Source organism: Oryx dammah, unplaced genomic scaffold (genome assembly GCF_014754425.2).
Source record: "Oryx dammah isolate SB20612 unplaced genomic scaffold, SCBI_Odam_1.1 HiC_scaffold_11, whole genome shotgun sequence".
Classification (NCBI taxonomy): Eukaryota; Metazoa; Chordata; class Mammalia; order Artiodactyla; family Bovidae; genus Oryx; species Oryx dammah.
The window spans coordinates 306,945-324,258 of NW_024070195.1; the positions used below are offsets into that span (position 1 = coordinate 306,945).

Sequence of the window (17,314 nt, forward strand, 5' to 3'; positions counted from 1 at the left end):
CTATAGTTCTCTCTCCAGGTCAGTAAGAAATTCCATTATGTTACTCCTGAAGTGCCCATCTCACACTTGAAAAAGGGCACCATATAAACAAAAGCTAAAGTGCACGTTAACATTCTTTGCAAAATACATTCCACAATTTTCTGATAAAAGCAAAGTAGAAACTCTTAAAGTAGTAAATCTTACATTTCTTGAAAACTCGCACCTCTGTTTTCCCGAAAAGTGACTTGGCCTTTTCATAATCATTAATGACCACATCGTAATCGCCCTTGAAAACGAAGAGACATTTTGGAGACGGTCAGGAAAGCTCAATTGATTTGGTTAAGATAGAAAACATCTTAACAACTCTTTAAAATGTAAGACATCTATGCCCATAGGTACACAAGTAGGCACTGTACCTTTTGGATGTTCCTTTCAATATTTAGAGGGAGGTTGAAAAGAAACTTGAACCGCTGAAGCACATTGAGTGCATTTCTAGTGGAATCTGCCTTGTCCTTCCGACCTAGGACTTCTTGAAATAACATATCCGCAGTGTTACTCGCTCCTGTTTTAAAAGGAGAAAAAGAAATTTAGAGAAAAACTAATTTTAGTCAGAAATGTGCAACTGGACAAAAGAAACAAAATGTTAGACTGCTATTATACTTGATTTTATATAGCTCAGCACACTTTTCTAAAAGTCAATTATATTGGAGTTTTTATTTTTTTACAGTTTGCTAAACACAATTTCCATCTTGCTTGCTAAGTCTTTTCATATGTGCATACCAATTAATGGTATCCAATTAAGAATAACCATACTTACCAGGCCCAAATAAAGTCTCTAATGTGAATCTACATTTATTTTAGCTTCTTTTAAGTTTCACAGCATTATGGACCCTCAGGTTATTTCATTAATTCAGATAACAGGTTAAAACACACACATGTACACGATGTGTGCACACACAAGTACGCTAGTTAAATTCTCCGGATTCAGGATCTATATATTCATAGTAATTAGAAAAAAAAGGAAGAAAAACTTTTCAGAAAAGTTATTCAAAAGAAGTATTTTAGATCTAACCCTATTTCTGTGTAAAATTATCTACGCAGCAGGCAGAAAAACTACATAAGCAATTAAAAATATCAAATTTTAACACACCATCATTAATGAATAGTTCTTAAATCAGCTTAATATTTCTTAAAATGATACACAAACTGGACATTTTATATTTACATATATATATATATGCATTTTTTTACCTTAAAGACCTCAAATTATATGAATCACTAATAAAAGTTCATCAAAAACAAAATTTACTGTATATAAAAATACTTAAGCTTTTTCAACTTGTGAATTATTTTTAATTAGTCACAAGGAAAGTAGAGGAAAAGGATAAACTCTTTTTGGCTGTTTGATCACTGCTCATATAAAGTTTCTACATTATCTGGTCTAGTGACTATACTTTAAGCAAAGATGAAAAAAATGACCTCCATCTCGCTGGGTGGCTGCCATGCTGCATTCTCTAGTCCACACTGTGGGTGGCCTGAGTGTGTTAAAAGTCGTCTCTGTAACATAATTATTTTATCTAAATAATGTTTAGATCCTGTTGACATTTTAAAGGCCTGATATGAACCTGTTTTGTCAGCATAGCTATTTTCACCACGTTATTTAACGGAGAATACAAAATTTCTACTATGAGAAAAACATATATTCCCTTACTGCCACCAAATCATAGAATGATGAGCAAATGAATATTGGAAATCTGATTAAGGTTAAAAAGTATTTTTCTTGGAATGCTTATTAAGCATTTATCATTTAGAGACAGACTTCATGAACTGAGGCTTCATAAATGAATAGATTTGTGAATGAGGATTGAATATTTTTAAAGGCTGATTACTTAGGTGGGTGCTGTGAATGTTAAATCCTCAAGCACTTTCTCTACAATGAAGGAGTACAAAACATCAAAATTAGATTTTCTTCATCTTAAAGACAATAAAACAATACTAACTAATAATTTTAAACACTCCTACAAAGCACGAAAACAAGTACAGCTAGAAAATCCACTTAAAATTAAATAATATAAATATTTAACACAGAAATCGCAGAGGCAGAAATTATCAGCTATCAAATTATAATTATACAGAATATATATATAATTTTAATTTATACACAAATTTTAAGTTATGAAATTATTATTTTAATTTATAAAACACTTTGTCCATGAATTATTATTCTGTTGTGAACTTTACTGCATTCACAATAAAACTTTGGGAGCTCGTAACTGATAACTGGATGATTATATACAGTAAGAAAATAATGAAAGCAGTGAAGCCAAGATTTGGGCAAGCAGATAAAAAGCAGCAGCTCACCAGCCACACTTGAGGTCTTCATTCTGTGGGGCAACTGAGAAGTAAAGGACAGGCTGGCTCCTGGAGCTGAGACAGGACGCCCTGGAGCAGCCCCACCGTGCACAGCAGCCCCAGGCCCGTCCGGACTGGAGGCCGTCCCTCCCCCTCGCAGGGACAGTGTGCCCTGCTCTTGGGGACGGACACCCCCAGCACAGACAGCAAGCACAGAGGCCTCAGCTGGGCTGGCAGGGCAGTGGCATGTCCCTCGGCCTCAGACAGGGCGACCAGCATGGGCCTGGAGGGCTCCACGTGCAGGCAGCCAGAGGCAGACGTCGCATGGCTCCCACTCCTGGAGGCAGGCAGACGGGGCCGGGGGGTGTGGACGGGCGGCCTCAGGAACAGAGCTAACACCACTGCAGGCAGCCGGGTGGAGAACGCAGCGCTGCCCCTGGAGAAAACCTCACGCCCTCTCACCACAGACCGCGTGCGGCACTCCACGCGGCGCCACACATGGTCACCCAGCCGTCACGTGGCACACCTTGAACTTACACGATATCCGTGTCAACTGCTTCTCAACAGAGCAGGAGGACGAGCTGGGGAGACAGGCCACTGCAGCACGCCCCCGGATCTTAGGTCCTCAGCGACGGGAAAGCCTGAGCCTGCGCCAGGGGCCGTCGCCCCCAGAGAACGCCGTGCGACTCTGAGGTGCCTGGCTGCCTCGAGTCTGTGCGTCAGAGCACCCTCGAGCTCTTTGCGGGCCTGCTCAGGGACCGGGCACAGAGTGCAGCCCAGGCGGCGGCGACCCACGTCTCTGCCTGGGGAGCCAGGGCTCCCCCCGGCCCGCGACGCTATTCACCCCCGGAACAGGAAAGCTGACCAAAGTTAGAGCAGACTTTTCAACGTACAGTTAAACTCACAGCAAAACCCCGACACAAAGAGGCTGAGCACCCTGCCATGTGTCTTGCTTCTCCTAACAAACCCCAGAGAGGGACAGACAGGCAGGCTTCACAGGGCGACACGAGCTGACCAGGGGCCTCAGCCACCAGCGCTCGCCTCCAGCCCGCCTGAGGCCGAGCCCCCACCAGCCTCAGGGCCCCACTCGCGTGTCTCCCTGGCTCCTCTTCTGTCTGCACCCAGCTTCCTTCCAGTCCACTCTCAACAAATGGCAGAATGTTTAAGTTCACAATGTGACTGCTTTATTTAAAATCCTTCCGGGGCTCACCAGTAGCCTCAGAATAGACAAACTCCACGACATTGCATAGAAAGCGCCTCACAAGCAGACCCCTCGACCTGCAGCCTCACCCCTCATTTCCTGCTTACTGAACTGCAGTGGCTCCCCTGACCGGGGTCCACGGAGGGCAGGGCAGCGCAGGGCTGCGGGCAGGACCACATCAGGGATCGGGCAGCTGAGCGAAGCAAACAATCCTAACAATCAACTGGAAGATGACGCTTATTCTGTGACTTCTAAAATTTTTGCTGAAATGTTAAAAACTTGCTGTTGGTTAGAAACTGAAAAAAAAAAAGAAAAAACAGAAAAACTAATTTTCATTTAGTACACTATTAATATAAAATATTAGAAACTCTGAAAACTCAAGTGCTTAATTTCTTTGTATACAACATTATCAAGACAGCCTGCCTTCTCTTCTCGTCATAAAATCTGCAGCATGTATCAGGCACCCTTTCTGGGCTCCGACAAACAATCACCCTCGTGTCCACACCTGTCCACCGTGTCCCAAGCATCCCAGGTGAGTCCCTCGTCATACCCTCCTGGTTTCCGTGGGGACACGCACCCTCACCGAGCTCCTCGGGGCTCCCACACGTGACAGCGCCCCACTGGTGCCCGTCTACACCCCAGCTGATGGGCTCTGACCCGCTTCCCCGCGCTGGTGCACGGTCGTCTCTGCAGACCCCGTCCTCCTGCAACTGTCTCTCTGGGAGACGCGGAGGCCACACACAGGCATGCTCTGCGTCTGAGCGAGACTCTACCCCGAGGGCAGCTGGGCGTCCGTGACTGGTGAGCGATGGGGGGGGTGGGCAGCCAGAAGCCAGCGAGCACTGACGCCAGGCAGTGAGGACACGGGGCCCCGAGAGCCACGAGCTCCAACCCAGCAGAGCCTTTCTGCAGTTTACAGCACAGGCTCGGAGCCAGGCCTCCAGACCCAAATGCCACTCACTACGGAAGTGACTCAGGGAACACGCACCGTCCTTCTGAGCCTCAGCTCTTTCATCAATAAAATGGAGATAACACAACAAGCTCCCCAGCTTGCAGGGCTAAGCACCTGTAGGGTGCGGAAGCAGCCCCTGGCCAGGCTGAGGGACCGAGGTCTGGCCATCAGCGCTGCAACCACACCGTCCCTCCCTGCAACCGGCGCTATCTAACCCGCAGCATCGGGCACATGGGGCTACTTCAAGTGAAACTGAAATTAAAACCTACATTCCTCAGTGACACTAGCCATGTTTTAAGTGCTCAACAGCTACATCTCCACGGCCCCCGAAGCTGCTGGCTGTACGCTCCTGCAACAGGCGGCACACAGAGGAATGCGGACTCCACAGAAATCAACAGTCATCACTGCATCACTGCTTTGAAATTAAGAAGGAATTATTGAATACTAAAGCAAATATGAGAAATGTATCAGTGAGAACATGTTTTCAAGCATTTCAGTGAAAGGTTTCAAAAGTGGTAAATTCTGAACCAAATGGACTGAATTTCTTAGGGCCAACGTCATCCTTCAGAATCTTAAAGTGAGAAGGGTTTCCCAAATCTTAAGAAGTTTCATTGAAAATAACTCAGGAAAAGCACATGTAAGTGAGTATGTGATCACGCCCCAGACAGTGCCCACACTCCTGTATAATCTCTGCACGGCCCCTCAAGAGCAGTGATCAGGTCCCACTTTCTGGGCAGGGACCTGCTTGAGGGCGGCAGCCACATGCCCCCAGCTCTGCCCTGGACGCTGGGCCCAGCACGACACTGAGCACATCAGTGTTAAGCTGGCTGAGTTCACCTGGACCACAAGCTTCCGCTGCGACAGCAAACGCCAGCACACAGCCGACAGAAAAACATCTCTAGGGAAAAGGGACTGTTACAAAGGAACGTATTCTGCGGAAAATGTTCATCCCAGAAAGTCCTGAATCTCAAAGGGCTTCTCAGAGAAGTGACATTCATGGTGAGCCAGTTTACTCAAAAAAGAGCAAACACCAGTAGAAATTTAAAAGGACACATTTCTAGAAAAAAATTGTGCTTATAAAGGAATAAAAGTAAAACAATTTCCCTTACAAATTTTACTACCACAAGTCTCAAGGGAGAATTACCTAAGGTACTGAAAAGAAAAAAGTGATGGTTATACACACTATGCTGGGCCTCAGCATGAAACAGATCTTGATTTTTTCCAACATTAACAAATATCCATTTTCATCTACTAAAACAATGAGATACTTACTAAGCCAGCTTGTTCTCACAAATCACCTTTTCAAAGTTACTAACATTTTTTTTGCAAACAGATATCATGGTTTGATGGCAATTTCCCCAGCGAAAATAGCATCCCCAAGTAGAAAATAGCCTTCCAACCCTTTAAAATGTCTGACTATGTTAACACAGAAACAGATTTAGTAAATGCTTGTTTGGGCTGAATTCAGACTATATTCATTTGAACAAAGCTGGTGACTGGATACTCAGACGAGAAAAAGAAATGAGGTAAAATCTCAAGGCAAAATGATAGTAATACAAAAAAACAGAGAAAAATATTTAAAGTGTCGTAAAACTCATAAATTTTGAGATGAACTTGAAGTACTCAAATTCTACTACCAAGGAAAGCCTATATCAAATTAAAATTTCTTTCCAGAAAACACTTATTAGCAAAGATCCCAAGGTTTATGAACAGGTTATTACAAAAAAGCCCAGAAACTTCTGCTGATGGGACTAAGTTTAGACAGAAGTGCAAAACTGACCTGTTCGTACAGCCCTACATTACAGAACCCCTAAAAAGCCGCTGCTGGGGGTCTTCAATACCCTAGCTGTTCTCGACTCGACTTCCTGGTGAAGCTGTGTGCTCGACATGCTCACACCTGACGACAAGGCAAGTCCCCTGGACACCACTGCTCCTTGTCAGGCGTTTCACTGTATTCGTGAAGGTAACAGTTTGGTTTCAAGCCACTAATATTATAACAGGGACTGATTTATCTGCTGAGTTTCTTCTAAATCTGTGGGGTAGGTCGCTGGAAGTTCATATGTCAGCAGAAAGAAGGGGAGGTGGATAGAGCCTTGAATTCCACGCATCAGTTTCTCTTGGCCTACAATTCTTACAAAATGTCTCAGAGTTAGAAACACTCAAGAATGCAGCTGTCTTAAATTTGTTTTGGAAAAAGGCATGGCATACACAGACAGACAGCTCGGGATCTGCCCTTCCAGCAGCTGATGTTCTTCGTGCTGCCGCCAGCAGCTGCCTGGAGATGCTTCTCTACGTTCCTGGTCAGCGACAATCCTGGCTGCTGCCGCAGCAATCCTCTACCTTTGATGGTGTTATTTATGCGCTGGCCTCCTTTATGGTAGCAAATTTTACTTTTTAAGCAGCACACTGGCTTGCTCTCAAATGATGATTTCTCATAAATAAAATGCAAACAGAAAGAGAACATTCATTTTCAACATTTTTATTCTCCTCCATGCTCATTAAATCACTACTATTTAGAAATAAATACCAAAATACAACTTAACTGCCTTGTTCTGTGAAACCAGGTCCAAGAACTGTATCAAAGCTTGTTATAAAGTCCATAAATAAGTTTGGGTAGTGGGACAAAACTTACTGTTCAGAACATTCTCCAGTTTCTGTGTCATGGACCCTTCTACTTTTTCCGTTCCATCCGCTTCTAGTTTTTGATGGATAGCTAGAAAAAAAGCACCAAGTTAAAATGTAGGCTATTTTAATGGGTGAGAAAATGGTACATCAAAAAAGACATTTTTAAACAGCTCAAAAAATTGTTCTATTTTCACTGCTAGAAAGAAGCACAAACACACAAAAACTCTGCAAAGTAACCAGCAGACACCAGTCTAAGTCACGGTAGTTTAATGCTATTAAAACAGTACATAATACATGTACTTAGTCATCTGATCATGAAGCCTGAGGAGTAAAGATGACTGAATTAAAAAAAGAAAAATAAGCTTAAATTACTAATATGTTTGGCATTTGGCCACAGGAAAGTCATTCTTATTTCTCAGTCTCACCATCTACAAAACAGAAACACTGCTACTTGATATCAACCTCAAAATATTTACTTTCAGCCGTGGGACGTAACATGGCAAGTACACTATTCATGTTCTGCTCAGTCTGTATTTCCCTGGCGGTTCTCAAGAAATATCTAGTAATATCTACCAACACGTCAATTTGTCGATGTGCAAATTACATTAGAGTTTTTTTGCTAGTATTTATATATGTCTGAATGATTCTGATAAAGTGTCAGGAAATCATTAATTTATATGTGAAAACTTTTACCTACTGATGAGAGGAAGTTTAAAAAGCAAATCAGGTTTCCTCAAGTGAATCACTAAGAAAATTTTCAAAGTAAATCTCCAAAACACAATATGGAATTCAAAACTGTGACACAGTTAAAGTAATAAAAACAGCAAGGTAAACGTCACTGAGACATGACCTTAAACAGACACCACAGTAAGCTTCTAACACACGGTGTGCATCCAGTAAGAAGCCAGTGATGAGGTCCTAACATTATTCCTGTTTCATAGATGGGAAACCATGGTTCAGGGAAATTAAATAGGTTGACCAAGGTCACACAGCCAAACCCAAAATTTGAGCCGAGGCAGTGCGATCCCAGGACAAAAGCTTCACCCCATCCGGCCCACACTGTGTGGGCAGATGACAAACGCCTCTGCCTGCTTTCACGCCCGTAAATCGGGAACACAGAGCCACGTGCATGGGAACAGAGTTCAGTCGCAAAGAGGAGATTCTCTCCACGGTAACAGCCGTGCACACAGCCCCAGCACCACCGCCTGCTAGCCCTCTGCAAGCTCAGGACTGCAGTCAACGGGGAAGCCCCAGCAGACACCAAGGGTCACCTACCTGAGAGGGCGTCCTGTGCCTCAAAGAAAGTGCTGAGCCCCCCTTTCACGTACGCCAGGCTGCCCTCGCTCTTCTGGTTAGCCTGTCTCTTCAGGTGGGTGATTGCCAGTTTTAGTTGCTCAAAACTGAAGTGAAACGAAGCCACGAGAAGACAATGCGTTAGTTGTAAAATACTGAAGCTACACTGGAGAGACACAGGCTAACACAGTAAGTAATCAGACGAGACCGTGCTTTCAAAGCCCTACCCAGATCTAACCCTCTGTACATCACAGATGCCAAAGTCACAGCGGCTGTGAAACAGCTTTGCACAGCCCTCACGCGTCAGGCCCCTGAGAAGTAACTATACACGCAGATATGCTTACACCTGACCCAAATCAACACAGGGTTTGCCAGGTAAGGAGTTCTGAAGAGCATCTCCCAGATGCAGAGGCCGGGACCACACAGGGGTGGGTGGCAGGGCCCCCTGGACATCCACTCCGTGCACGTCACAGCCAGACCCCACCATTAACAGCGATTTCACAGAAATCACGGGGGTCGGCGCAAAATTTACGTGAGTGAACAGACCATACTACTTCATCTTGATAACTCAAGCAGAGAAAAATCGGCTGGTCTCTGTATTTCAGAAGTTTCATTTCCACTGAAGCTAAGAAAATCTGGCTATAAATTGGTCACTATATTCTTGAGTGCCAAGACGGTACTACACAGAGACTGGAGATCAATCCCGACTTTCGGTAACAGAGAAGTGCGTCTATACCGTGAAATCAGAACCATCTTCCCCAAAGACAGACTTCAGACATTTGCTCTAAATTTACCAGGCCAAATTTACTCTAATTGTATACCAACTTTTCTTGTTTTCTATGATGGTTTTGATCCCAATAGGTGAAGGAAGAATTTCTTCTAAGGTGTATTTCAACAAGTTGGGGTGTTTCAAGGATACCAATTTTAAACAATAAACCATTTAGTCAAACATTTCTACTATAGCAGAGTGTTCCAGCTAGCCTTGCATGCGAGCCACAGGCCTGCTGTCGCCCAGAGGGCAGGCAGACTCTTAAGCAGCAGGAACAGAGGGGCACTGTAAGTGGGTGTGTGGCCCGTGTGTACCTTTTGCTGATTTTAAGTCAGGTCTTTGAAAAATGATAAACAACTCATCTTCCTTTGCTCTCTGGTCAGGAAGGAGGTGTCTTCCTTGTTTTAGACCAGTACTTGAGAACCCTGTTACCTGAGCAGGGAGGGGGGTCACACGCAGACACAGGACAACAGCTGAGACCCAAGCTTTACCGGGCGGCACAAACAACGAAACATACAGAAGCATCAGGGTAGGAGGAGACAGGGCTCCTGGAAGTAATGATCCCATTTTACAAGTAAGGAGCCAGATACTCTGACATGCTCACAAGCACCCCAAGAAGCCACACAGCACTGCCCGCTTCCTCACCTCGTGCTGGAGTGGTTCTCAATTAGGTACCAGGCAGCAGAGAAGTTCTCACTTGTAAAGTCAGCACTCATTCCAGGGAACAGCGTTTCTAAGTCCTTCTGGGGAAATTTACCTCTGAGGGAGGAAAAAGGCTTAAGATGTGTTTAGAGTGCTATTGCTACAAAGATGTAACCAACAGGGATGAACATGGACACACATCACTACAACGATACATGACGCACTATGGAGTCTAAGTCTGTGCATATGAAAAAGGTACTTCCCACAAAACTGTAGATATAAACTTTGTATATGTAAGATAGAAAATTAGTTAAAATGCAGAAATTGTATCAATAAAAGAATATAAAACTTAAAGAGGCTGAGTTGATACTTCATGAAATCTATGCAAATATGAAATCATTTCCTATCCAATAGACAAACTTTGGGTACACTGACATTAAAAACAGTAAATCAACCTGTTAAAATACTTTCTGTCAAAGACCTATGTGAGAGCTGGCTTAAGACACCTTGATGCTGACGCACGACAGTCGCTGGCCCAGGCAGACCTACGCGGCGCTCACGCTTCTCTGCACACGTCTAGATCAAGTTCAAGAAAAGCTGATGCTGATGGACAGTCCCTTATCTGCAGCCCCTCCGCAGCTAGGAGGGAATCTGTGCCGCCACAGGCGGAGGACGGCAGAGCCAGGCTCCTCACGGCTCAGCGACACTCCTGGGTCCTGACTCAACCAATCATGGGACCCACTATCTCTGGACTTCGTATAGTATGAGAAATAAACATCTTCCTTGCTTACACCACAGTGAATTTTTGTTTTCTATTACTTACAGCTGAAGGCACCCTGAATCTACCCCAAAATAAGATCTGTTACACAAACACCTAGAAAGCTGACAGTGAGTGACACCGTTGGAGCAGCGACGCCCCGTGGGGAGCACACCCGCAGGGGCCGAGGCAGCTCAGGGCAGTGTGCACAGGCTCACAGAGCTTCGGAATAACCTGGAGGAAATCACTTTACCTCCCTAAGGCTCCACTTATTCATGAGGATAATGAGATCATAACCTCTTCCTCTTAAGAAAATGCCCAGGACTAAAGTAGATGAGGCATGTGGAGGGCTCACCAGTTTCTGACACTTGATAAATGCTCAACAATGTTACTTTGTTACCTTTATTGTTTACACTTGGTTCTCTATATTTAATAGATTCTTTCATTAAGAACCATTTTATCTGATTCTCCTAACAACATGATGAGTTATATAACCCCATTACAGTCAAAGAAACAGCCCCAGTACTTCTACTGTCCAACAAAGAACCGGAGAATCTTATGAAAAATGTCTACATATGTAGCTGTGAGTCTAGAAACACAGAAAGTGAGGGAGAGATTCAGAATGCAGAGAGCTGCTGCCGGTCTTGGTCAGAGCACGAGCGAGAGCAGAAGCACTGCGTCACAGGAGCATGAACTCTGGAGGCTCAGCCCTCGGTCCAGAGTGACCGGGCCCTGGGTCTGACCCTCCACGTGAAGCCACAGATGAACAGCAAGGCACACTCTAAGTGACTGACTAAACCCACACTGCAACCTCACAAACCAGAGAGTGAGCAACAGGCTAACGTGTAACACGCGAAGTGCTTTCACTAGGGAACCAACAGTTCTAGCAGCTGACAGCCGTCGTGCCCCCACAGCGCACGCTCCCCATTAGATGGCGGTGTGAGCGCAGATTACACCCTCCGAAGGCTTTAGCCATGAGGACCCAGGTACAGGGGTCAGGTGCAGGACTACAGGAATGTCCTCAACTCAGCAGCATCCACTTTCAAAGAGGAGACTGACCTGGCGACCCCAGTCAGCGGAGCAACAGCAGTCCTTCTGAGAAAAGCTCCCCGCCCCCGCAGAGAGGGCTGGGTGCCCGCACCGCAGCTCCCAGCTGCAGGCAGGAGCCGCAGGGGTGCGGGGGTGCAGGGGAGAGGGGTGGCGGGCAGCGCGGCCCCCCAGCCGGGTCGCACGCATCCCCCGCCCTGCCCCCCCGGCCGGGTGGCACACGGCCACACGTCTCTCACCCCAGCTGCTCTCTGCGTTGAGTGTCATCAGCCTGCTAGAGGCTGCGCGTTCTTTCCCTGTTTTGGTCTCAGTTTCTGGGCGCAAGCACTGTACCACAGTCCACAGGCCTGTTTTTGAAACTTCTAAATGGCGCTCTTTCCAAGTCGCTTCCCTTCCACAGTCATACTAAGAACTACTTTGTCACCTACCCTTGTTTTCTAACTGGAGCAGGAAAACTGGCCACCTTTTCTTGCTACTGGAAGGCAGCCTGATGAGGAACACACCAGACTACGCGGCTTATAAAGCCTCTGTGGACAAACCCAGAGGCCAGTCGGGCATCAACGCACTGCTCGAGACACCTCTTCCCAGGCAGTAACTCCCAACAAACGGCGGATCATACAAACATGGGGTGTGGTGGGGGTCGGGGGAAGCTCCACTGTAATGCCCTTACTCCCACATACGGGAGTCAGTCTAGTCACGCAGGCGTGTCCAACTCTTTGAGACTCCATGGACTGCAGCACACCAGGCCTCTCTGTCCATCACCAACTCCCAGAGTTTACTCAGACTCGTGTCCATCGAGTTGGTGATGCCATCCAACCATCTCATCCTCTGTCGTCCCCTTCTCCTCCTGCCTTCAAGCTTTCCCAGCATCCGGGTCTTTCCCAATGAGTCAGCTCTCCGCATCAGGTGGCCAAAGTATTGGAGTTTCAGCTTCAGCATCAGTCCTTCCAATGAATATTCAGGACTCATTTCCTTTAGGATGGACTGGTTGGATCTTGCAGTCCGAGGGACTCTCAAGAGTCTTCCCCAGCACCACAGTTCAAAAGCATCAGTTCTTCAGTGCTCAGCTCTCTTTATAGTCCAACTCTCACACCATAAATGATTACTGGAAAAACCATAGCTTTGATCAGATGCACCCTTGTTGGCAAAATAATGTCTCTGCTTTTTAATATGCTGTCTAGGTTGGTCATAGCTTTTCTTTCAAGGAGTAAGTGTCTTTTAATTTCATGGCTACAGTCACTATCTTCAGTGATTTTGGAGCCCCAAATTATAATAAAATCTGTCACTGTTTCCACTGTTTCCCCATCTATTTGCCATGAAGTGATGGGACTGGATGCCATGATCTTAGTTTTCTGAATGTTGAGCTTAAAGCCAACTTTTTCACTCTCCTCTTTGACTTTCATCAAGAGGCTGTTTAGTTCTTCTCTGCTTTCTGCCATAAGGGTCCTGTCATCTGCATATCTGAGGTTATTGGTATTTCTCCCGGCAATCTTGATTCCAGCTTGTGCTTCATCCATATAAGTACCATCTCCAAAAGTTTCACTTACAAATACTCTCCTACTAGGTAGAGAGAACTTTTAAGAAATAAAACCTAGGGAAGGCTTTTACTTATTAATATGAACCTGTTTTTATCTTTTCTTTTCTTTTTAAATTATGATGTCTCCATCATAATTTAAGCAGTGCAAAAAATGCCCATTTGTGACAATCAGTATAATAAATTAGAAATAGACTTTTTACGAGCAAATTCTAGTCTCAGTTCAAGTGAAGTTATTTTTTTCCAAGTAATTAGTAACATTTTTATAAGTTTCAAGGCACTGCGTGTGCAAAACATCAGTTAAAAGCCTAGGACCATGAAGGCCTTTAGCAGCCGAAGGAGGCCATCAACGCCAACCGCTAGGCCTGTGGGCAGAAAGACAGCAGCACCCTGACGTGCACAGAGGGAGAAGCACCCGTTGCTGTCTCTCACTGGCGGCTCACACTCAGAGGCACTGCAGGGCACCCCGGGCTCCATCCTGCACATGCGACTGTGGGACAAGAAACTCCATAAACACTCACACTGCCTCAGACAGGAGCCGCCTCCTCTCCCACCGGCGACCTCAGCCCTTCTGTTTGGGAATAAATCAGGACCACAGCACTTTACAACAAGTCGCTGTAATTCTTTAAACCTTCTCAATTAATATATTTCAACAAGCAAGTAATTAAATCCTGTTATTCCTTCTTTATGACATTTTTAAAAAAATTAAAAATAGGTTGTCTCCCACCTTCTAATTATAAAAGAAGCCCCAAATGAGATTAATAAACAGAAATAAAAGAGACAGTAAGAGGAAATGCTCCCAGGGCTTCTAACCTGAGTGCAACACCATGCTCTACAAGGACCAAAGCTTTTATCTAAACATATGAAGTGAGTCAGGGAAATAAAATCCCGTATGTTGACATCTGCTCTTCCTTTCCCCTCCTCTTTTTCTAAAATACGGCTTCTCTATTTGAGGTCAGACTTCAATAAAACAAATGCAGCTTTCCTGACAGTATCTTTAAAAGCTAATAAGGAACCTGAAAAGCATTTTTCTGGCCGAAACTACCCTCTTCTCTTGGTTTCCACACATTTTCTGACTTTCGCCTTCCATTTTCTTGCTTTCTGGAGTCTCTATTCATCCTTCCTTTTGATCAGAACACTCGTGAGAGACTTCACACGGGCCGTCCTTCCGCAGTGTGGAGGCCTGCCAGGGCCCCACGCCATCCAGGCGCGCCTGCTCTCTGTGTCACAGAAGCGGAAGTGGGGGCTGAGAGCAACCGGGGGGCCGGCACAGAGGCCTGTCGGGTGAGGGTGCGCCGGAGACCGCCAGGCAGGGGGGGTCCAGCGCGGCGCCGCCTAGCCCTGCCCACTCTGCCTGTGCCCTGGGACTCCCTCTCAGCTGGCTTAACGCTCCACTGGGCTCCCCATTAATGAATGAATTAAATAAAAGCTTGGACATGTCTGCATTTTGTATTTGTATGACAGTCAAGCTTCTACCTTTTCCAAAACTATCCTTTAGTTATTCCATGGCTGAGCAAATTATTATTGAAACTTTCAAGAACAGCTTGGAAGAAATATTCTAGTAAATTTTATCACTGAGCACTTCTTGAATGTACATATTACTATTTTAAGATCTGAATACAATTTATCACCCTGAAATCCTAAGTCATGAAAAGATTCTTCTCCTGGGCAGCAGAGCACTGACCAACAGGCTGTGAGCACACACCCGTCCCCCTGCCCCACCCACTCAACACACGCCCTGACACAGGCCCCTGCCTGCAGCCTCCAAGTCACCCTGCAGGCAGTGCGAGGGCCCAGGGCCAACTGAGAGAAGGGCCTGGACCCAACCAGCTCCTTCAGAGGAGAGAGAAAAACCATCCCCAAAGAGCCGCACTGGGAGTGCCTTCTGGCTGGCCACCATTACGGAAGGATTATCCTGAAACCTATTCAGAAAGAGAGCTCTACTGGATGGGAGGAGGTCTGGGGGAGGGCAGATCCATGTGCATGCACGGCTGAGTCCTCCACTGTCCACCTGAAATTACCACAACATTGTTAACTGGCTATACCTCAATACAGAATAAAGTTAACAGTTTGAAAAATAAAATAAAGGAAGAGGGCAGTAAGAGACAGTTCAAGCCCCCTTCGTGGTTCGTGGCAGCAGCAGCGAAAAGGCAGTCAGAAGGTGAGAGGACATGGAAAGGTCAACAGATTAGACTGCGGGTGGATTTCAAGTTAAACTAGAACCCAAGGAAATCACTTTATGAGAGCGAAAGTCACTCAGTCGTGTCCGACTCTTCATGACCCCATGGACTATACAGTCCATGGAATTCTCCAGGCCAGAATACTAGAGTGGGTAGCCTTTCCCTTCTCTAGGGGATCGTCCCAACCCAGGGATCAAACCTACAATGTCTTCCACATTGCAGGTGGATTCTTAACCAGCTGAGCCACAAGGGAAGTTCATTATATGACAGGAAATAACTAATTTAATCCTAACTTTGATAGTTCTGTCTAAAGCTCAAACAAAAGTCACAATGTATTCCTATACTCCTGTGTGAATCTTTATCAGAACAACCCAGAGGGCCCTCCTGCTCTACACTGCATGTGGCGGACCTTAGAAAGACGCAGAATCCAGGGCGCTGAAGCAGGCCACTGGAGGATTTACTCTCAACCACAAGGTCCCCTTGTGCAGGAAACACTGTTCAAATAAAGACCCAGCAACTACCTTTCTTTCCCGGATGTTCTCAACCCTTAGACTCTTAATGTATCAGGCGCTGAAACCCTTAGCACAGCTCCAGAGTGACCCACGGTGGCCAAAGAGCTCCCCAGCCGCGACCCAGGACAGTCCACACGCACAGACACCGCCTTCTAAAACCCCAGGCCTTTTCCAGAACAGGACAACCTCCCAAGACACACACGCGCCCCCCACCCCCTCAGCTGGCACAAACCCTAGCAGCAGAAAGCAGCCTGCGGGTGGCCGACTGGTGGTCTTCAAGGGGAGGCCTGAAGGTTAAATACATCGAGGTTAGTGGTCAACCTTCTCCATTCCTAGAGAAACCTAGAGAAGCACGGCTAACGGCTAGCAGATTGCTCTGCCGCCTGCAGGAGTGTTTATGAAGCAACACTCAGCAGCACTATCGCCAGCAGAGCCGCCGAGGCCGAGAGAGAGGTCAGACAGGACCGCGGTGCAGGAAGCTTGTGCAGGAAGACGCGAGGACCAGGGCGCTGGCACTAGAGCTGTGAGCACCGTGCTCGGGGTGAAGAACCGGGAACGCCAGGTCTGGCCCGAGACACTGCGAAAGACAGCATTTACTTGCCGTAATTCTGGTAAAGTCAGTCTGAACTCAGTACGAATTACAGGCAGAGAACATAACCAGACTGACAAGATTACACTGGGCCTAATTACTGCCGACTATTTCCTGAGAAATCAAGCACATGGGAAATTCTGTTTTAATCTCAAATACCATCTAAATATTTAAACTGACCAGCTCCAGACAACACACTAACTCTCATATCATTAGAAGTATTAGTTATTAAAAATTTCAAAACACTTTTTTCCTTCACAAAATGAAAACTGTAAAACTAACGAGGTAGGCAGTTTTGCCAACATTTTAATTGGAATACGCTCTCTGGCAGGCTCCGGAAATGACAGACTCCCCACGATAGAGGCATCTTCAGTCGTGCTTCCCTGCATGTTTCTGGAGCCTGAATACATGAAACTCAGCACGTGGAAAGCAAGGCGACTGAGGCGAGGCAGGACTCACTTTTCAATCTCGATGCCGAGTGGGTTGGCAGGACGCAGGGACAAGGGAGGAATCCCTTTATTCCTGTCGGTGCGTATGTCATAGTAATTCATCTCATCGACCCACACAGCGGACTGATCCAGAATGCCTGCCGAGACAAGGGCACAGGCTTAGCAGGGCACATGCTCCCCGAGCCCTGCCTAAATCTTACTTTACTGCTTTACTGTTTTAATACCTAACACAAAATGCACACTAAAGTAACTTTTTAAAGATCTGAGGGCACAAAAACTTTAATTTCTTTCTTAATTAAAAGCACAAAAAAATCCATAGAAAGGCAAAAATAGCACCTCTTCACTGTACTGTTCATTATTCAAAACAGAAGATAAATTAACATCTGAGAAAAAGTTCTGCTAAAACAAATGTATTTTACAAGTAATAAGCAGT

At 45.8% G+C, this 17,314-nt stretch overlaps 1 protein-coding gene across 3 annotated transcripts in view; it reads right to left on the reverse strand.

The window, feature by feature from the left end:
* EXOC2 (exocyst complex component 2) overlaps positions 1-17,314 on the reverse strand; it is a 120,209-nt gene that overhangs the window by 72,149 nt on the left and 30,746 nt on the right. For all 3 annotated transcript variants that reach the window (XR_005722676.1, XM_040249275.1, XM_040249276.1), the window contains exons 4-9: positions 16,892-17,018; positions 9,817-9,930; positions 8,385-8,509; positions 7,117-7,197; positions 396-541; positions 184-265 (exon numbers count right to left, since the gene is read on the reverse strand). Coding sequence is in view for 2 of the 3 variants with exons in the window: in XM_040249275.1 (XP_040105209.1) it covers positions 184-265; positions 396-541; positions 7,117-7,197; positions 8,385-8,509; positions 9,817-9,930; positions 16,892-17,018 (675 nt within the window). In the remaining variant the exon portion in view is untranslated. The remainder of the gene's footprint in view (positions 1-183; positions 266-395; positions 542-7,116; positions 7,198-8,384; positions 8,510-9,816; positions 9,931-16,891; positions 17,019-17,314) is intronic.